Source organism: Ochotona curzoniae, unplaced genomic scaffold, assembly GCF_017591425.1.
Source record: "Ochotona curzoniae isolate NIBS_2020 unplaced genomic scaffold, NIBS_Ocur_1.0 scaffold_4701, whole genome shotgun sequence".
In the NCBI taxonomy this organism is placed as follows: domain Eukaryota; kingdom Metazoa; phylum Chordata; class Mammalia; order Lagomorpha; family Ochotonidae; genus Ochotona; species Ochotona curzoniae.
In genome coordinates, this window is record NW_024467122.1 from 74,394,120 (window position 1) to 74,415,671 (window position 21,552).

Consider the following 21,552-nt stretch of genomic DNA (forward strand, 5'->3'; position numbering starts at 1 on the left):
TGGCCAGTGTCGGACGGGAGGCGGAGTGGTGTCCGCTGGCCGGGGCTCCTTCGCCCGGCGCCGGGAGGGACGCGGTGCGCGGCGGCTGCGGGTCCCAGACGGGCACCCCGCGCTGCAAGTCCGGGCGCAGCCACCAGCGTCTCGCCGGGGCCGCCGCCATGGCCTTCCCGCATCGGCCGGACGCCCCTGAGCTGCCGGACTTCTCCATGCTCAAGAGGCTTGCCCGCGACCAGCTCATCTACCTCCTGGAGCAGGTGTGTGTGCCCCCGGCCCGCCCGGGACGCACGCCCTCCGAGGCTGCTCTGGGCTCCTGATGGCATGCCCGGGGCCGATGGGGGCGCTGGGCAGGGAAGCCAGAGCCCCCGTGTTGGAGAATGGAGAGGGGGGACGCCTCATCTCCACTTCTCCATCCCTCGGGGGGAGCCACGTGGAGAACCCCCCCTCAGAAGGTAGGCAGTGTGCACTAGGCAGCCGCTGCAGAAACGTCCTGGTCTGTCTTGCTGAAGCCAGGAGTCAGGAACTCCACCCAGGTGGGCAGGGGTCCAAGGACTGTTGTCTTCAGACACTGCCTAGCCGGGTACCCTAGCAGGAAGCCGGATCTGAAGTGGGGTAGCCGGGAGTTGGACCGTGGTGTGGGAGGATGGTGCTGCCAGCCGCAGCTTGCCCTGCTATGCCCAAGCCGCCCCTCGATGATGATTTTAATAGAGCTGTGTGAGGTGGGGCAAGAGGGCAGCAAGGAGGCCAGTGAGGATTGTAATTCTGGCTGAGCTTAATGTCCTGCATGAAATTGGTGGCAGAGGAAATGCAGGGAAGCGGTGGATTTTGAGTTTTAGTAAAAGATTTGTTGATTGGTGATAAAAGTTGAAACATAAACCTAACCTAAGGACCTGGAGTGATGGCTCAATTGGCTAAATCCTCACCTTGCAAACACCAGGATCCCATATGGGTGCTGATTCATGTCCTGGCTGCTCCACTTCCCATTCAGCTCCCTGCTTGTGGCCTGGGAGCGCAGTGGAGGATGACTCAAAGCTTCGGAACCCTGCACCCACATGGGAAACTCAGAAAAATCTGGCTCCTGGCTTCAGATCAGCTCAGCTCTGGCTGTTGTGGCTACTTTTGGAGTGAGCCGGTGGACGGAAGATATTTCTGTCTCTCCCTTTCTCCATAAATCTACCTTTCCATTAAAAGCAAATATATAAAAAAGGCCAACTCAAATGTAAGATTTTTTTTAAAAAGACTTATTTATTTATTGGAAAGTCAGTTATACAGAGAGGAGGAAGAGACAGAGGAAGATCTTCCGTCCCATGATTCACTCCCCAAGTGACCACAACGGCTGGTGCTGCACTGATCCGAAGCCAGGATCCAGGAACTTCTTCCGGGTCTCCCACACAGGTGCAGGGTCCCAAGGCTTTGGGCTGTCCTTGACTGCTTTCCCAGGCCACAAGCAGGGAGCTGGATGGGAAGTGGAGTTGCTGGGATTAGAACCGGCGCTCATATGGGGTCCCGGTGTGTTCAAGGCAAGGACTTTAGCCACTAGACCACACTGCCGGGCCCAAAATGTAAGATTTTTTTTTTCTAAAAGATTTATTTATTTGAAAGAGCTGACCCCAGCTGGCCGCAATGTCCAGTGCTGAACCAGGCTGAAGCCAGGAACTGAGAGCTGCTTCTAGGTCTCTTGCGTGGGTGCAGCTGCCGAAGCGATTGGGCCAACTTCCACTGCTTTCCCGGGTGTGGTAGCAGAGAACTAGATTGGTTAGTAAAGAGGCTGGGACTTGAACTGACAACCTTATGGGAATCTGGCATTGTGTGTTCTTGGCTTTATCCACCACTATGCAACAACACTGCGCTTAAAACCTTTAACATCAGTTATTAGGGAAACAACCCTGCTACTATGATTGTTAATATATACATTACGTGTTTAGTTATTTAGGTCTTTGCTCCATTTTGTGTCTCCGATTAGACAGGTAAATCCTCAAAGACAGGGATCTTTTTTTATTTTAAAGATTTATTTATTTTTATTGCAAAGTCAAATACATAGAGAGGAGGAGAGACAGAATATCTTCCGTCCAATGAATCATTCCCCAAGTGACCACAATGGCCGGAGCCAGGAGCCAGGAACTTGTTCCAGGTCTCCCACACGGGTGCAGGGTCCCAATGCTCTGGGCCGTCTTAGACTACTTTCCCAGGCCACAAGCAGGGAGCTGGATGGGAAGCGGAGCCGCCGGGATTAGAACTGGCGCCCATATGGGATCCCGGCGCATTCAAGGTAAGGACTTTAGGTCATGCCGCCGGGCCCAAAGCCAGGGATCTTTCCTGTTTTGTTCAGCACTGTAAGCTCAGGGAACTTCTCAGGGTGCATTTGTGGGTGAACATTGAATGACATGATATTAAGAAGAACAGGTATGGTGGCGGAAGCTGATTCTCTTGGGTTTGGCTGCAGTGCAGGTCAGATGCTAGCAGCAAATGGAGCTCATGACGCCTAGCAGATAGAAGCACAGGGTGACCGTTCCCTCCCGGCGCTGCGGTGGAGGTGGAGATGTGGGAGGACATCACAGAACCTAAGAGTATCTGGCACCATGCTTTATTTTTCTTTGATATGCTATATATCTGTTTCTCTTATGTATGTGCTCCCCCCCCACCCCATGTATATGGTGCTTCCCCAGTGGGTTGCAGATAAAGCACTCTTAGTAGAACTCTGAGGAGTTGAAAAGAGATCTGATTTCATTAAGCCCACCGTCTGGGGTGGGAGCTATATGAACGGGAGTGGAGAAGCCAGAGAACAGACTGGCGGGTGGAGTGCAGGTGATGGGTCACCTTCTTGAGGCTGCCTCAGCATGGCCAGGGGTCTCTGTGCAATGACGCCCCCTCCACACTCACCCTGCCTTGATTCTTGGTGGTTAGTCCTGTTGTGCCAGCTGGAAGCACCAGTGAAGTGTGGGCAGTTAGCCTGGCAGTGAGGACGCTGGCTTACACCCTGTGTCACCCTGGGAGGCAGCAGGTGGCAGTCAAGCACTTGGGTCTCTGGTGCCCTTTCAGGAGACTCCAGTTGGTTTTCTAACTGTTGTCTGCAACCTGTGCCAGCTCTGCCTGTTGTGGGCATTTCCCAGCGGAGAGAAAAAACTGACTCTTCTTGTCTTTGAAAAAAAAAAAGAAAGAAAGGGGATGAGAGTGGGGAGGAGACGTGATGTCCCAAATTGGAGTTTCTCGGTCAAATTTTTTTAGATGCTATTTTTAAAGATTTTATTTTTTATTGGAAAGGTTCACTCCCCGAATAGCTGCAACAGTTGTAGCTGATCTGAAGCCAGGATCCAGGAGCTTCTTCCAGATTTTCCACATGGGTTCAGGGTCCCAAGGCTTTGCGCCGTCCTCTACTGCTCTCCCGGTAAACAAGCAGGGAGCTGAACGGGAAGCAGGCAGCCAAGATATGAGCCTGCATCCATATGGAAAGCCAGTAGAGGAGGGTGGATGAGTAGCTTGCTGTGCCATTGCTCTTCCTCCCACGTCAGTTTCTGACCCCAGCTCCTACTCCAGTCCCCACCCCAGTTCTGGCTTCCTGCTTACGCATACCCCAGGAGGCTGCAGTGAGGGCTTTAATCACTGGGTTCCTGCCATGCAAATAGAAAACCAGAGTCCTGGCTAGCTGCTGTCAAGTTTGGGAATGAAGCAGTGGATGGGGGGCTCTCTGTGTCTCTGAATTAAACAGCAGTATCACTTGTGTTTCATTTCCACCCACCTGGTTGCTGAGCTTTATAGTTCCTTACTATGATGTTTTGGGTGGTGATTATAAAATGATACTTGTATGTGCTAGAAAATATAGAAGGAAATTTATAATGTATATAGAAATAAATGTAGAAAATTAAGGAGAAAAAATTCCCAGTACTGTTACAGTTGTAAGTACTGTGAACACTTTGGATTTTTCTCAAGTGTTTTAAAACATTTAGTTCTGTAGGTATTCCATATTTTATTTACCTCTTCTCCTGTTTCCAGTCCTACCACCACACCTAAATTGGGTCCTTATTTATTGTCACCTGATGAGGTTGCCTGGACTGTCACCCCAACTCCCAAATTCCTGACAGATTGTTTCAGCCTAAGTCAGGGTTTCTCAGCCTTGGCACCGTTGACATTTTGGTCGGAATAATTCTTTCTTTGGGGACCCTGCCCTGTACCATGCAGGGTGTCGGCAATATTCCTGGGCTGTCCCCTCAAGAGGCCACAATACCCCAAAATGTACCTAGATGGTGTCAAAATGTTCCTTGGGAACAGAATCGTTCGAATTGCAAACCGGTGCCCTCATGTGTCTTGGGCTACAGCCCAGCTGCCACGCTGGGTTCACCCTGGCTGCTCGGCTTGCGTTCTGTCCTAGCTGCTGTTGAGTGGCTCTTAGAGAGAAAGGTCTTTGACAAATCCTGGCAACTTGATGTTATTAAAAAACCGTGCAAGGCTTTCAAGCAGAACTTTTGTACTGAAATTGATTTGTCTTTGGTTTCCGTGTCCCGTGAGCTTGTTGAAGCTCCCTGTAAGTCTCCATCAACACTGTCCATTTGTCAGCATCCCCACTCCTGCTGCCAGCTGTGGCATCACCTCCCTGAGCACTGGGGAGGAGGGTGCCATCAGAAGGGACGATACAGGAAACAGAACATAGAGAGGGATCAGGTTAGTCCTATCTGGGTTTTCTCCAAGTTTTCTGCAGTGAGTGTATCATTTTTGTAATGAGAAAAATCTTGCTGTTTCGAAAGCTGTTTGGCAGATCGTGAGAGGGTTACAGAATGCCAGGGAGCTTTGTTATTTGCCCTTGTTCAGCAGGAGACGGTCACCAGCAGTTGACAAGGAGTTAATCTGACAAAGACAGTGGAATGTCTTCCCTCTGGTGCAGAAAACGAAAAGGTGGACCCAGCACAACAGACCAATTGGTCAGTCTTCCCCCTTCAAGCTCTGGGATCCTATATGAGTTCTGGTTTGTGTCTTGGCTGCTCCATTTTCCATCCAGCTCCCTGCTTGCTTGTGGCCTGGGAAAGCAGTAGAGGATGGCTCAAAGCCTTGGAACCCTGCACACATGGGAGACGTTGAAGACGCTCTTGGCTCCTGGCATCAGATTGGCTCAGCTCTGGCCATTATGGCCACTTGGAGAGTGAACCAATGGATGGAAGATCTTTCTGTTTCTCCTCTCTGCAAATCTGACTTTCCAATAAAAATTAAATCTAAAGTAAGAAAATGAGTAGGCAAAACACAGAAGCGTGTTGTTTGTTAATACAGGTGACATCTGAGGCTCTGGTCCCTGTGAAGTCGGGCACCCCTCCAGTTGAGGAAGGCTGGGTGACCTATGACCTGTGCGTGACCCAGCTCACTTGTCTTTCCAGCTTCCTGGGAAAAAAGATTTGTTCATCGAGGCAGATCTCATGAGCCCTCTGGATCGGATCGCCAACGTCTCCATCCTAAAGGTGCCGGTTCCTTCCCTGGTGGGGGGTGGGGTAGGATGCAGGGCTCTGACCCCTGTCCCTCCTGGCCAGTAGCATACATTTATGATGAGGGCTCAGCCTACGGGGCAGATAAGTGGGAGCCCAGCTGGGTAAGGAGATGGGAGAGATGGACAGTAGGAGAGAGGTTTGTGGGTGTTGTTGGGTTGGGGGTGGCTTGGCTGCCGAGCTGGCCTACCTGGGACGTTCCTGATAAGCCTCCTGGCTTCGCATTACACTCTTGTGCATTGCAAGCACTTATGTGCATTGTCCTATTGGGTACCCTGCAGCAACACGAAGTGGACAAGCTGTACAAGGTGGAGAACAAGCCGGTTGTCAGTTCCAGCGAGCAGTGAGTATGGAGTGTGTGTGTGTGTGTGTCTGTGTGTGTGAGTTTCTGTGCTCTGTCTCGGTGCTGTGGCGCACGTGATGTGCCCTCTTTAGTGTCGTGCCTGGAATGTTGCTTCAGCCTCCTAAAGGGGCCGCCTGCCTGTAGTTTTCTGCCTTCACTGATTTCTTGTCCATGAACAGGGAACTAGATGGGAAGTGGAACAGCCAGGACATGAACCTGCACCCATATGGGATGCTGACACTGCAAGGTAGAGGATTAGCCTGTTGAGCCACCGCAGCAGCACCATGCACTAGTTTGTTACAATATATTTATATTTCTTCAGAAACTTGAGTGTTTATGTACTGCATGCATAGAGGCATCTTCTTTTACCCATTGGATTGCAAATTATTTGAGAACAAGAATTCCCGGCTGCACCGTAGAGTCAGTGTGCCAGCATGGCGTGGTGTAGCTGTGGTTGTGAGACAAGTCTTTGTGCTCGATGAGTGGCAGGCCACGGGAAGAAGCTGACTCTGGCTGAGTGAGCACTGCAGGTCCCGTCAGTGACGCAAACGGGGAGTCAGCTGATAGTGTCTCGGTTTCTTCTGAGCTGCCGTTATCCCTTTGTGACTTTTCCTCACCATTTTTTTTTTCTTTCCTGTAGATTGTGCTTCCTGGTCCGACCTCGCATCAAGAATATGCGTTACATTGCTAGTGAGTGTGACAGACCTGGGTAAAAAAGGGCAAGATCCGAGGGCCTTGGTCATCACGCCCTTTCATTAGAAAAGGGTTTGAAAGGGGTCACTGGCACTGGGCCATTTGGCCATAGCACTTTCAGAGGAGGGTTGCTGGTTGACACCCCGAGTGCTTTGCTTGACATCTAACATGTGGCCTGTGGGGCCCTTTCCTTGCTCTCTGCAGATCTTGTCAACGCTGACAAAGTGGCTGGCCGAACTCGAAAATACAAAGTCATCTTCAGTCCTCAGAAGGTGAGTTTAGGGCCTGGCTCCATAGCCTAGCGGCTGAAGTCCTCACCTTGCACACACCAGGGTTCCCTATGGGCACTGGTTCTAATCCTGGCAGTCCCGCTTCACATTCAGCTCCCTGCTTGTGGCCTGGGAAAGCAGTCAAGGACAGTCCAAGGCCTTGGGACCCTGCACCCACATGGGAGACCTGGAAGAGGCTCCGGGCTGCTGGCTTTGGATTGGCACAGCTCCAGCCATTGGGGCACAAGATCTTCCTCTCTGTCTCTCCTCCTGTCTGTGTATCTGCCTTTGCAATAAAAATTAAATAAATGTTAAAAAAAAAAAGAAGGTGACTTTAGAGCCCAGTGAGACTGCCACATCAGGGGGGACAGGCCTGGCTACTGGGCAGAGGGGAGAGGCCAGCAGCGCCAACTTCCTCAAAGCAGATTATAAACCTAGAGCCTGCCATTGGCTGCATGTTTTTTCCCCAAACATTGATTGATTTTAAATGCAGAGTTATAGAGATTGCCCGCCTGCTGTTTTCTTTTCAAATGTTTGGAGCAGCCAGGTCTGAGCCAGATTAAATCCAGGAGCCCCAAGCTTCAACCAGGTCTCCTATGTGAATGGCCAGAACTGAAGTGCTTGGGCCATCCTTGGTGACCTCACAGGTGATTTAGCAGGTTGCTGGATAGGAAGCAGAGAGTCTGGGACTCAAATCAGCACTCTGATATGCGGTGCCAGTGTATGGGGTGGTAGTATGGAAGGGACTAGTTGAACCTTCTGGGCCAGAGCACCTACTCCTATCTTTTCATTACAATATCTATGATTGCTTAGCAGGAAATATGTCATCAAACCGCCCCAAATTACAAGCAGTGGAAGTGTCCCAGGTTGCCCTTATGTAGGTATCTGTGAATGCAAAGCTTCCCACTTTGGGAATGGAACCTGCTGTGCATCCCTGTTAATGCAAGTCCCAGTCGGGTTGGTGGCCAGTGGAACAGCTGGTCTGTGACTTCTCTCTGTACTCCCTCAATGATAAATGCAACCAGTTAACTCATCCTCACTCCCATGTGATCCTCCAGAGGAGCGGCTGGACTGGCAAAGGGCTCCTAGTGCCAAGCCACCACACACTGGACAAGCCCTGTTTGTTTTTAAAAACTTTAGATTGGTATGTAATGAGTATGCTTATTTATGGAGAGAGGCCTTGAGAGCAGAGGTTTGTACCCCACCACCAAGCACCTGACGGGACTGACAAGCTCGGACAGGCCAGGCTTCATCTATCCCAGGATGCAGTTAGTGTTTGGAGATCTCCAATTTAATTTAAAGGTTAACCTGCTGTACCGTATCACCAACTCCTTACTTTATGATTGCTTAACAAAAAATGCTTATTAGTTTATTTATTTGAAAGGCAGAGTTGCAGAGAGACACAGAAAGAACCCTTCTTTGTTGATTCCCTCCCCAAATGTCTGCAAAGGCTGGGGCCCGGCCAGGCTGAAGCCAGAAGCCTAGAACTGCCTCCAGGGTTAGCAGGAAGCTGGTTAAGAAGCAGGTTAGGCTTCTGGGCACTCTGGGGACTCAACCAGCTGTGCCTACAGCAGCCTCTATTTTATGTATTTGAAAGGCAGAGAGGAAGCTTTCTTATCTGCTTGTTTACTCACTAAATGTCCTCAATAGCTGGGGCTCAGCCAGGCTTGAAAGCAGGCGCCTGCTGGGTCTCTTGTAGATGGCTCGGTTCCATTTTAGTAGTCATCAACTACCACAGGGATAGGGAAACTTTTATTTCTGCTAAGAACCATTTCTATGTTTATAAGTGAAGGAAATAAATCCACCAAACAATGGACTCAGAAACGTGAAGGAAGCAGAAAGCGAGGCATTTATTGTCTCCAGAGCAGTGACTAGCAGGTGGAAGCAGACACTGCCCTGGGTAGTTCCACACATCTTATCCCTGGCACACACCCCCACCCTCATCTTTCACTGGTTGAACTTGGGAGGGGTGATCTCTCCCAGAGCAAGGTGAGGGCAGGGTCGGGGTGGATGTTTCTGGGTAGATCTATGGCAGCGGAAGGGGACACCATCCAGGCTTCCGGCACTGAGACCGGAGAGCATTGTGTAACAGGCACCCAGTGAGTTCAGGTTAGAGTTGCTGAAGCGTACAGAGGTAACAGTGGTGCACAACTTGCAAAGCAAGCTCAGGACTTGATCTACTTTGGGAGTTTTTGCAACTCTTTCCTGTGTGCTACTGAGGCTTACTTACCATGGCTGCACTAAGCTAAGTCTTATGAAAACAGCACCATATTGTTTCTCCCGAGTCATCCTTCACAAGCCATACAAAATTGTCCGCGTAAAAATTAGCCCCCTAACCTAGCAGGGTAGCCTAGTGGCTAAATTCCTCACTTTGCATGTTCCACTTCCCATTCAGCTCCCTGTTTGTGGCCCGGGAAAGCAGTCAAGGACAGTCCAAGGCCTTGGAGCCCTGCACCCGTGTAGGAGACCTGGAAGAGGGTCCTGGCTCCTGGCTTTGGATTGGCTCAGCTCTGGCCATTGCGCTTACTTGGGGAGTGAATCATCTGATGGAAGATCTTCCCGTCTCTCCTCCTCTCTGTGTATCTGACTTTCCAATAAAAATTAAAATTATCCCCCTGTAGGTTTGTTGAATTTCAGGTCCCACCTGCAGTTGCCTTGACAGAACTAGATCACATGATATCATGAGCCTTATCTGCCCTGAGGCACAGACATTCCCAGCTTCCAACTGCTTCCCAGGGTGCATGTTAGCAGGAAGCTGGTATGGAGAGTAGAACTCGTTTTGAGTCCAGAAACCCTGATGTGAATTGTTTGTAGGTCAAAAATCTGTCCTATCTCCATTCCTGGACTCCACTGAGTTCCTTGCACCTCCACAGTATCCAGGAGCGCCATGAGGGGCCCTCAGAGAATTGATGGTCCATCCTTTTAGTCCCAGCTGTGGGCCTATAAGTGTATGCCACATTTGAGCAGCTGTTTATTCCATTTCAACTTTTCTAAACAAATTCTAGAGAAAGGAGCCGAGGGTGAAGACTCTTAAGCCAGGCTACTTGGGTGTAACTCTGCTTGAATCCTTTTTCTTTTTTTCTTTTCTTTTCGGAAAGTCAGATATACAGAGAGGAGGAGAGACAGAGAGGAAGCTCTTCCATCCCATGATTCACTCTCCAAGTGACCACGACGGCTCGAGCTGCACCAATACAAAGCCAGAAGTCAGTAACTCTTCCAGGTCTCCCACACTCCCCAAGGCTTTGAGCCGTCCTCGTCTGCTTTCCCAGGCCACAAGTAGGGGGCTGGATGGGAAGTGGGGCTGCCAGGATTTGACCCAGCACCCATATGGGATCCCAGTTCTTTCAAGGCAAGGACTTTAGTCACTAGGCCACCACACCGGACTCCAGAGGATCTTTCTTTCTATGTCTCTCCTTTCTGTAACTTTACTTTCCAAATAAAAATGAATAAATATTAAAATATATATGTACAGCAGTGATGGCCCAAGGGCCTGGGCCCTTGTCACTTACTTGAGAGCCCCAGGTGGAGGTATAGGCTTCTGGCTTCAGCCTGGCCCAGCCCTGGGAACCCAAGGACTGGAGCCATCACAGCTGATTCCCAGGGTCTGTGTTAGCAGGATGCTGGAGCAGAACCTGAGTTTGGTGTTGAATGCTAGTTCTCTACATTGCAACCACCAGCCAAGTGTGTGCCACCCTGCCTCTCCCTGACCTCCTGGCTTCCAGAAGGCCTGTCACCTCCAATACCTCTGAGTGTAGCATGGACAGCTCCTTGTGCTCAACACTTCTGTCACTTTCCTCCCCTTCCTGGGAATTCCATTCTGGTCTCGGGCTATTCCTTCCTCCCTGCCTGCAGGACTCGCCTTCAAAGCCTGTGGAAATCCTTCTCCTTTGCCCCGCATTTCCCATCCCTCAGAGCCCACCAAGCAGTTGCCCTAGTGTATGAACCAACCACGTATGAAGGTGCTGAGTGGGCTGAGTGGGCTAGGGTGGCTGCCGTGGGTTGTGTTGGCCTGACATTTCCACTTGGTTCCATAATGACTTTCTGCAGCAGTAGGTGTGGGGAACTGCAGGGAAACCAGAAGGGTAAAGAAGCCAGGAGCCGCTCATCAGCATCCTTTTCTTTTTCAGTTTTATGCGTGTGAGATGGTGTTGGAAGAAGAGGGCATCTATGGAGGTGAGAGCAGAGACATGAGTGGAAGGAAGGAAGCGAGTGCCTTGCAGGAACAGAAACCTCCATGCCCCGCCCCAACTTTCTTTTCTGATGGCAGGAGGAGCCCATGGAGAGGAGCAGTGGGAGGAGCTAAAAAAAGAGGCTCAGCCTGTGGCCTCGCCAGCTGTGCCTTTCTTACCCTCTGGGGCTCCCACTGAAAACTGTTACACCTAACTTACATTTTATTTTATTATTTATTAAAACACTGAGAGAGTCTGCTGGTTCACTCCTCAAATGCATATAGCAGTCAGGGGATAAGCCTGGCTGAAGTCAGGAGCCTGCAATTCAACCCAGATTGTCCTCGTTAGGGACAGGCCCACCTGCTGCCTGCTGGGGTGGGTGTTCACAGTACGCCGAGGTTGGGAGCAGAGCTGGGTCTCAAATCCTGGCATGCTCATATGGGAGGTAGCATCCCAAGCGGGCTCATACTTCCTGTGCCAGGTGCAGCCTCCATCCTAGTGTTTTCTGTGTGTGTTTCCCTGCTCTGTTCTCCAGCCCGTCAGCACATTTATTGGCAGGACCCTGCAATGGCACAGTGGCCCAACAGAGAGCCCAGCCTCCTGTGTCCAGTATACTTGGGTCCCTCCTGTCAGCTCCATAGCCTCCCTGGGGCAGTGTCTTTCCCCTGGCACTCTGGCCTCTAACCATTGGCACTTTGCACATGGTTTAAAGGCTGCCTGGAACACCCTCCACCCACACCTTTTTTTTTTTTTTTTTAAGATTTATTTGTTTTTACTGGAAAGTCAGATTTACAGAGAGATCTCACTGGGTAATTTCCCAATTGGCCACTATAACCAGAGCTGAGCTGATTCAGAGCCAGGAGCTTCCAGGTCTCCCGCACATGGGTGCAGGGTCCCAATGCTTTGGGCCATCCTCTGCTGTTTTCTCAGGCCATAAAGGAGGGGGCTGAATGGAAAGTGGAAACCCAAATGCCCACATGGGATCCTGATGCTTGAAAGGAGAGGATCAGCCAGTTGAGCCACAGTGCTGGGCCTTCCACCCACAGCTTTTTGCCTCACCCAAATGTGCCTAAGTTTCTAAGCTTAATTGTAATTTCTTGACAAGCTCTTTCCTGCACCCCTAAATGTGGATAGGTTCCTCTGATACTTGGGTCCTGGTGTGTCCATTTTACTTTGTTGGGTCACATTTGTGATCAAGTAGTTTTGTCATTTGTCCAATGCCTCTGTCCTTCACAAGGTCTGCAAAACCAGGAACATGTGCACTTGGCCTAACTCCTGGGTTCCCAGGGTGCGTGGCCCTCCATGGAGGTGGGTTCTCAGGAAGCACTCGCTGGGTAGTAAGTGATTCACCATGGGTCAGCGTGGTAGAATCCCCACAGACCCCCGGCTGCTGTGTGCGTGCCTGGCTTCACTACCAGGCAGTGCACAGGGACAGTGCTTTGCCTGCCTTTGTTCTCCCGAGCTCAGTGCACCAGCTGGTGGTGGCGGGCTCCCAAGTGCTGGTCACCTGCTGACTCCAGAGGCCATGCCCGTGGACAGGGAGCACAGGACCTTCCTCAGGGTGGCTGAGGTTCCCTGTCCCCCCAGATGTGAGCTGTGATGAATGGGCCTTCTCTCTGCTGCCTCTTGACGTGGACCTGTTAAGCATGGAGCTGCCTGAGTTCTTTAGGGACTACTTCCTGGTGAGTTGGGGCCCTTGTTTCGGTGTCAGGGGTTCAGGAGAAACCTGGGGTCGGCTGGGCTAGAAGTACCAGTTTATCTTCGGTACTGTACAGTATCAAAGATGGTAGTGATTTGGGGCTTGAAGGGTACAGGTTCATTTACAGAGAGCCCCTTTGGGGCCGGAGTGGACTGGGTTGGGTATCCTCATTTTCTGCAGTGCTCCCCCAGGGTCTCGAGGGCTGGCCCCACCCTGGCACAGGCCCCTGCACTGATCCCTGTCTCTGGCCTGCGTGGCCCCTGCAGGAGGGAGATCAGCGCTGGATCAACACTGTGGCTCAGGCACTGCACCTTCTCAGCACCCTCTACGGGCCCTTTCTCAACTGCTATGGCATTGGCAGGTGTGCCAAGGTGAGTGCTTACAGCACCGATGCCCAAGAACCCGTTCCCCTGCTCCACACCACCCTTGGATTTCCAGGGCTACCTGTGGTACTATACTCATTCTTCAGCTCCCTTTTGTTGTTCCAGAAGTGTTGCTCAGGGAAGAGCACTTGGTGGCTCCCAAGAGGGCAAGAGCCAGGGACTGCTGGGCCACATTCCGAGGTCCCTTTGAGTGTTAGTGTCGAGGGATGGGGACAAGCGTGGGGTCCAGTAGGCTGGGAATGATGGTACTTGACCTTCAAACAGGTTCATATCATTCACAGTTGGTACCCTCCCAGGGATGAAAAAGATGTCAACTTGGGAGCGATTGGCTTCTGTAGGGCTGGGGCCACAGCAGGGACCTGCACACAAGCCTGAGGATGTCTTGGGCCTTGACAGATGTCCTATGAACTGTGGAGGAAACTGGAAGAGGAGGAAGATAGTGAGACCAAGGGCCGAAGGCCGGAGATTGGGCATATATTCCTCCTGGACAGAGGTAAAGTAGGCCAACCTTCCCCTCACCTGATCCCTAGCAGGCTTCTGAATGTGGACGGGGTGGTGGCCAAGTTAGTCTCCTCAGCTCCGGGCTGTGAGCTAGTGTGAGTGAGTGCTGGTTAGGAGTAAGGCTGGGCCATTTGAAGCTCATCTTGAGCAGACGGGTTTGAGGGCGAGTGGGGGCTGCCTTCACAGTCTGCGATGTTGGCTTCAGATGTGGACTTCGTGACAGCACTTTGCTCCCAAGTGGTTTATGAGGGCTTGGTGGACGACACCTTCCGAATCAAATGTGGTAAGTGCCATGGGCAAGATGCAAGGGGCAGTAGTGTGTAGTGCTTGCTCTGGTGGGGCTGGGCTTCTGGGGGTGCTCAAGTGCTTGGCAGTTCTTGGGGAGATCTATGCTGGCAGTTCAGGACAGGGTAGGAAAAGGCTTCCTTGGGGACCCTAATGCCCTCCCCTGATTCTCAAAGGGAGTGTGGACTTTGGCCCCGAAGTCACATCCTCTGACAAGAGCCTGAAGGTGCTGCTGAATGCTGAGGACAAGGTGTGGAGCGGGCACTGGCAGCGGGCTGTGGGATGAGGTGTGGAGTGGGCATGGGCAGCAGGCTGCAGGCCCGACTCTGGGAGGGTAGGGAGACTCTACTGGCCACAGAGTGGGTTCTTGACACTGACCGATTCATCCCTGGCTGTCCTTCTCAGTAGGCCTGCTTGCTAAGCTGAGCCTTGGGCCTGTGCCTTGGCCACATGGGTGAGCTCATTGCAGTTCTGATCTGGGGAGGGGTCCTGTCTGCTTCCCCTCCCAGGTGTTCAGCGAGATCCGTAATGAGCACTTCTCCAATGTCTTTGGCTTCCTGAGTCAGAAGGCCCGGAACCTGCAGGCCCAGTATGACGTGAGCCTGCAAGCCCCGGTCCCTGCTTTGTCTCCTCCATGGCTCCTCTTCCGACCCCTGTTGCTGAGGGAGGTGTGGAGTGGCTCTTTGGGCTCAAGGCCCCAGGGTTGACCATGAGTCCATTCCCCACAGCGCCGGCGTGGCATGGACATTAAGCAGATGAAGAACTTCGTGTCCCGGGAGCTCAAGGGGCTGAAGCAGGAGCACCGCCTGCTGAGTCTCCGTAGGTTCCTGCTCAGGCAGGGGACTGGAGGGGAGCTTGCTGACCCCACGGCCTCTTCCTGCCATTCGGCTGCAGGGGAGGGAATGGTGGCCTGGAGTCTGAGGTGGACCGTCTGCCCGTCAGGATGCTGAGTCTGTGCCCTTGTGATCTCACCCACAGACATCGGGGCGTGTGAATCAATCATGAAGAAGAAGACCAAGCAGGACTTCCAGGAGCTAATCAAGACTGAGCACGGTACCCACACCTGCCTCCTGGCCACCCAGGTTGCTGGCGCTCCTGCAGACACTGTCTCTATGCAATGCTGCATGCTGTGGGCAGTCCCAGGGCAGCTACCCCATCCCAAGGCCAGAATGTGGGGAGATGGGGGCCTGGGAGTCCAAATGGCAACATACTCTGCTCTGCTCACTTGCAGCACTGCTCGAGGGCTTCAACATCCGGGAGGGCACCAGCTACATCGAGGAACACATAGACCGGCAGGTGAACAACGGGGCTGGGCCAGGCCAGGCCACTCGGGGATGGGGCATGGCCTGGGCGGAAGCTCAGTGCTCGGCCCTTCCTTCCTCTGCAGGTGTCACCCATAGAAAGCCTGCGCCTCATGTGCCTCTTGTCCATCACTGAGAACGGTGAGCCCCAAAGAGCACAGCTATCACGACAGCTTAAGGAAGGCAGGCAGAAATTCTGAAAGAGGAATGTTAGCGAACATGAGTGTCATTTAGAAACTTCCTCCTGTCAAGTCAAACAGCTTTTCTTGAATCCTCACCAGGCTGTAGGTCCTCACCTGCAACAGTAGAGGACAGCTTTGTGTGTCTGTTCTCGCCTCTGTGCCAGCTGTGCTAGACCCCTGGTGGCCAGTCACCTTCAGCAGGACCATGTTGAGGCCACTCCAGCATGATGCCTTCCCCATCTTCAGGCTGTAAAGGCATGCAGCTGAGTGGCATTTCCCACTCACCCCATCTCGCCCCATGTCTTCAACAAGGTTTCACAATGAGGATATGTTCTAGGAGAGAGGGCTGGCTAACTCATCTCATACTTGTTTCCAGAAGTCCAGATATGGCAGTGTGTTATAGCAGTTTGCTTGCTGTTAAGGTTTTCCAGGTGGCTTTTTTCTTTTTCCTTTTCTGGGCAAAAGGTTTAAAAAACAATTTTTATTTTACATTGTGAATTGTATTGTACAATTCTGTATAGTCTGGGATTCCCCTCCCCTCAATTTGGGAAAAGATTTATTTACTTATTTGAAAGGCAGAGTTACATAGATCTTCCATCTACTGGTTCACTCCCCTGGTGGCTGCAGCAGGTGGAGCTGGGCTGGTCCGAAGCCAAGATGTTCATCCAGGTCTCCCATGTCAGTGTAGGTGCTCAAACTCCACTTAGACCATCCTCTGCTGATTTAATAGGCACAATAGCAGGGAGCTGGATCAGAAGCGGAGCAGCCGGGAATCGAACTGTCACACATATGGGATGCTGGTGTCATAGGTGGAGGTTTTACCTACTTTGCCATGGCACCGGCACAGTGAATATTCTTTAACGCTGTGTTTGTCCTTGAGGAATACACAGTTTAGGTTTTCTTTGTTATTGTTGGAAATTCAGTTCTTAACGCCTGTGGAAAAAAACACTGGGAGCTCAGCCTTACACTTTGTGCTCCACTGTGGCTGTGAAGCAATGGCCAGAATTGCCCTTTGGCCACATGGAAACACGTAGGAAGTCCACACAGCTAGCACATGACCCCTTACTTTTTTTTTTTTAAAGATTTATTTAGTTTTTATTACAAAGTCAGATATACAGAGAGGAGCAGACAGAGAGGAAGATCTTCCGTCCAATGATTCACTCCCCAAGTGAGCGCAATGGCTGGTGCTGCACCGATCCGATGCCGGGAACCAGGAACCTCTTCCGGGTCTCCCACACCGGTTGCAGGATCCCAAAGCTTTGGGCCATCCTCGATTGCTTTCCCAGGCCCAAGCAGGGAGCTAGATGGGAAGTGGAGCTTCCAGGATTAGAACCAGCTCCCATATGGGATCCTGGCGCGTTCAAGGCGAGGACTTTAGCCACTAGGCCACCCCACTGTGCTCTGTGACCCCTTACTTTGCCCAGTTCAGTTCATAGTTCTTCCTCAGAGCTGTATCTTACGCATGGTTCACTCTGTCTACTGATTGAGGGGATGGATTTTTTTTTCCCCTGTGGCACATATTTCTGGTCCTCGTTCAGCGGGCCTCTTCTTCACACTTGTCTTGTCCTCACCTTCAGGTTTGATTCCCAAGGATTACCGGTCTCTGAAAACTCAGTATCTGCAGGTAAGATCCAGAGGGTGGTGAATGAAGGGTGGTCACTGGGTGGTTTTGAACGATGTCAAAGAAGCTATGGCCCCCTCGCTGTCCAGCTGCGTTCCAGCCACCCTCTTAGTGGTGCCCATGTGCCATGGCCCTTGGCCCCAGCACGTTTCTTGGTGGGCAGCCAGTGTAGGGAGAACCCCAACAGATTGCTGTTGAGCCCAGGAATGAGTGCTTCCTCCGAGGTCCCCTCCTAGTGCTGTCCAAGGAGGCATTCATTCTCGTTCCTTCTGGGTCCCTCTCACGTCTGCCTTCCTCCATTCATGCACATCACGAATTCTCTACATTTCTGGCTGCTTCCGTGGCTTGTTACCTACAGATTATCTCTGATCTGAAACTCCCCCCCCTCCCCAGTTTAGTGTGTCTGTCCTCGCCTCTATGCCAGTTATGCCAGACCCCTGGTGGCCACAGGGGTCAGTAAATGGTTGAACCACATTTCCTTTAGAGTTATGGTCCTGAGCACCTGCTAACCTTCTCCAATCTGCGGCGAGCTGGGCTGCTGACAGAGCAGGCTCCAGGGGACACGCTCACAGCTGTGGAGAGTAAAGTGAGCAAGCTTGTGACTGACAAGGCTGCAGGTGAGCAGGGGCACAGGTGACTCCACACCCGTTTGTCCCTTCTGCCAGCAGGCACCTGCTCTGGGAAGGAGCAGAATGGGCCAGGGCAGGACCACTGAGTCCTCTGTACTGCCTCCACTTCCCGACCTCTGGTAGCCAGGATAATTCCCATACACCAGAAACCCAGATGTACTTAGCCTGTTCTTTATTTGCAGCTTCACGTTGAATTCTTAAAGGCATTGTAAGGCAAATTTTCTTACTCCCATTTTATAGATGAGAAAACCCAGGCAAAGAGTTGTTTTTGTTTTGTTTTGTTTTGTTTAGGATTTGTTTATTTTTTATTGCAAAGTCAGATGTACAGAGAGGAGGAGAGACAGAGAGGAAGATCTTCTGTCCGTTAATTCATTCCCCAAGTGACCATAATGGCCAGTGCTGCGCCGATCTGAAGCCAGGAGCCTGGAGCCTCTTCTAGGTCTCCCACGCAGGTGCAGGATCCCAAGGCTTTGGGCTGTCCTTGACTGCTTTCCCAGGCCACAAGCAGGGAGCTGGATGGGAAGCAGGAGTGCCAGGATTAGAACTGGTGCCCCTATGGGATCCTGGTGCTTTCAAAGTGAGGACTTTAGCCACTAGGCCACAGCGTCAGGCCCAAGATTTTTAAAACTGTATTTGAAAGGCAGAATGGTGGATGTCAGGGAGAGAGAAAATCTTCCATTCACGGGTTACTTTCCAAAGGGCCACAATAGCTGGAGTTGGGCCAAGCTGCAGTCAGGAGCCTGGAACTCCGTCTGGGTCTCCCAAGTGAGTGTCCAGGCCCCAAGGACATTAACAAGGAGCTAGATTGGAAGCACAAGAACCTGAACTCCGGCCAGCTCCAACCTTCAACCCCTTTCTGGGTACTAGTGTCCAAAGCAGCAGCTTATGCTGTTGCACCACAGTGCTTCCCCCAGGCTTAGGGAAATCAAGTGTTTCACATTTAGGAGTTTGACTCCGAAGTCCGTGCTTGGCAGTAAACTAGGGTCAGCTTGCAGGCTGCATTTAGTAGATTCCTCGGCCCTGGACAGGGAAGACTGGGAATAGTTTGATTGGCCGCAGCAGTCTTAGGTCATCAGCTTCCGGGGCGGGGGGTGATGTGACTGATACCGTAAAGGCAGAATGTGGCCATCAATGTGGCCACTTGTGGCAGAGTCCTACCTCCACAGACCCTAGACGGAAGCTCGCACGGATTTCTTGTCCTAGGGAAGATCACTGATGCCTTCAGTTCCCTGGCCAAGAGGAGCAATTTCCGTGCCATCAGCAAAAAGCTGAATTTGGTAAGTGGAATAGGGTTGGCTAGCTGGGCATGTTCATTCCTTTCTATTGCACTCTGACTCCAGGAAACCTTTTTGTCTTCTCAGTTTTTCTTTTTTCTTTTTTTTAAAGATGTGTTTATTTGAAAGGCAGAATGACAGAGAGAGAGATCGCCCGTCTGATGAGTGACTCCCTAAATGGGCTGAGTTGAGGACAAAGCCAGCAGCCAGAAACGCAGTTTGAGTCCCATGTGGTAGTTTACACATTTGCGTGATCGTAATCTGCCTTCCCAGCAACCTTAGTTGGCAGCTAAGTCCATGATAGGGCCTGGCACAGTGGCCTAGCAGGTAAAACTCCTTGCCTTGGGACCCTGCAACCCGCATGGGAGACCTGGAACAAGTTCCTGGCTCCTGGCTTCAGACTGACTCAGCTCCAGCCGTTGCAGCCTCTTGAGGAGTGAATCATCGGACGGAAGATCTTCCTCTCTTGTCTCTCCTCCTCTCTGTATATCTAACTTTGCAATAAAAATAAATAAATCTTTTTTTTTTTTTAAAAAAAAGCCCATGATGGCCAGGACTCTAAGCAGGTGTTCCAGTGTGGAATGTGGACTTCTCAAGCAGTGGCTTAACTTGCTGTGCCACAAGTGCTCCCACCTCATACCATTTTTTAAATGAAGATCTTTTTATTTGGTAACATAAGCTTTAATAATTTAGTAATGAGGTGAGATGCAAAGTTCCATTGATACAACAGACACACAGCAAACACCTGCCAATGCCAGGGGATCCTTTTGAATACAGCTTGCTAGACAGCCATGTCATGTGTCCCTGCAGGGCCAGCCAGAGGGAGCATGGGGACTCATTCCAGAGACTGGCTGGCAGCTGTCATGATTAGTTAGGACCCCTTTTTATAGGGCTGTTGGTAGTACTCCCTGGAGTTGGAGCAAGAGTGCTCTCTAGGATACACCATTTTTGTTGGACTCTTCAGGGTCAGAGGTGAGTCATGACTTCCTAACATGCCTTGGTCTCCAGATCCCGCGGGTGGATGGCGAGTACGACCTGAAAGTGCCCCGAGACATGGCGTACGTCTTCAGTGGCGCTTATGTGCCCCTGAGCTGCCGGATCATGGAGCTGGTAAGCACAAGCCACCCGTGGCCATTTGTGGTCACCCTTGGGGACCCCTCGTGGTCCCTGGCCTGTCCCAGCCAACTGGGTGCTGGTCACCCTCGGCCACCAAGCATAAGGCCGACTGTGCCCATGACACCAGAGCTTGGGCCTCCGCAGGTGCTGGAGCGGCGAAGTTGGCAGGGCCTTGACGAGGTGGTGCGGCTGCTCAACTGCAGTGAGTGTGTGTTTACAGGTGGGTGGCCCTAAGAAGCATGGTGGTGCGGGGCGGCCCCTGGGACTCCTGATGGGTGCTGGCCCAAGCTGAGTGGGCTGCTTCTCACAGACACGGCCAAGGAGGACAAGGCATCCAGTGAGTCCCTGCGCCTCATCTTGGTGGTGTTCTTAGGGGGCTGCACGTTCTCCGAGATCTCCGCCCTCCGCTTCCTGGGCAGAGAGAAAGGTAAGGGGGCAGGAATGGGAGAACAAGCCCGCCTGGAGTCTGGGAGATGCAGAGCCTTGGCTGATTGGCTTTGTTGCTGGCCTCAGGGTACTGCTTGCCGTAACCTGCCTGCTGAGGGCTGCTGCAGCAGGGAGCCCTGTACCGTGGGCTGGGCAGAGGGTGGTACTGAGCAGGGTACTGATGTCTGGCTGCACTGGTGCCCTCCTCCAGCAAGGACCCTGGCAGCTCAGGGACTCTGGCCAGGGCTGAGATCAGGCCTGAGACACTTCCACTGTTGCCCTTGACCTCTCAGGCTACAGGTTCATTTTCCTGACTACGGCAGTCACAAATAGTGCACGCCTTATGGAAGCCATGAGTGAGGTGAGAGCCTGAAGTATCTTCTTGGGCACACACACCAGCCACTGATGGGAGTGTCCGGAGACCGCCCTGTTCGGAGCTGGGGAGCCAGGACTTGGTGAGGACTCAAAAGGAGAGCTGCCTTCCCGCCCCCAGGGACCTTCCTCTTTTTTGTTAATGGTGTACAGCCTGTGCTGCTGTGCTCCGGGCTGACTGAGCCTTTGCTGGTTCCTATGTGAGTAACACTGTAAATAAAGCCTCTGCTCTTAAGTGTAGTGCCCCTGTGTTCTGGACACCTGCTTCTGCCTTTACTAGTGGAGGTGCAATGGGCTGCTGGCAGGTACCTTTTGTGCATCATAGCTTGGACTCCATGGTCCCTCTGGGCTGGCTGGGCCCTGCCCTAGAAGACATACCAAGCTGTGCAGGCTTCCTCAGCTATCAAATGTAGGAAATGGATTAGTTCACTAGCAGGCCTCCTTCCTGTCCCAAATGGCTGTGACACATTAACTTTACAGAAAGCAGTTTGTATTTGTGCTTTTAACTTATGGAAATGCTGTAATAAACTTTTGGCTGCTGCTGCTTTTTTTTTTTTTAAGCATTATTTTTATTGGAAAGGCAGATTTACAGAGAAAAGGAGAGCAAGAAAGATCTTCTATCCACTGATTTACTCCCCAAGTGGCTGTAATGGCCTAAGCTGAGCTGGTACGAAGCCAGAAAGGAGTCAGGAGCCTCTTTGAGATCTCCCAATGGGTATGGGTCCCAAGGCTTTGGGCCATCCTCTACTGCTTTCTTAGGTCACAAGCAGAGAACTGGATGGGAAGTAGATCAGCTAGGACATGAACCAACGCCTATGTGGAATGCT

The 21,552-nt window shown here is 51.7% G+C and overlaps 1 protein-coding gene across 3 annotated transcripts; it reads left to right on the forward strand.

Annotated features, from left to right (window-relative positions):
• Nucleotides 1-21,266, forward strand: VPS33B (VPS33B late endosome and lysosome associated). Of its 3 annotated transcripts, XM_040969164.1 has the most exons (23): nt 1-254; nt 5,358-5,438; nt 5,744-5,805; nt 6,446-6,495; nt 6,703-6,770; nt 10,895-10,940; nt 12,524-12,618; nt 12,902-13,006; nt 13,415-13,511; nt 13,725-13,802; nt 13,981-14,054; nt 14,314-14,400; nt 14,533-14,623; nt 14,783-14,857; nt 15,036-15,100; nt 15,192-15,246; nt 16,865-16,911; nt 17,393-17,525; nt 18,741-18,814; nt 19,820-19,921; nt 20,072-20,147; nt 20,238-20,354; nt 20,647-21,266. In XM_040969164.1, the coding sequence occupies exons 1-23, from the start codon at nt 159-161 to the stop codon at nt 20,724-20,726; spliced, it is 1,854 nt and encodes a 617-aa protein (XP_040825098.1). In that variant the 5' UTR covers nt 1-158; the 3' UTR covers nt 20,727-21,266. The 3 variants fall into 3 exon arrangements, with proteins under 3 accessions (XP_040825098.1, XP_040825099.1, XP_040825100.1); XM_040969165.1 differs by lacking the exon at nt 5,358-5,438; XM_040969166.1 differs by lacking the exons at nt 18,741-18,814; nt 20,647-21,266.
• Nucleotides 21,267-21,552: the final 286 nt, after the last annotated feature.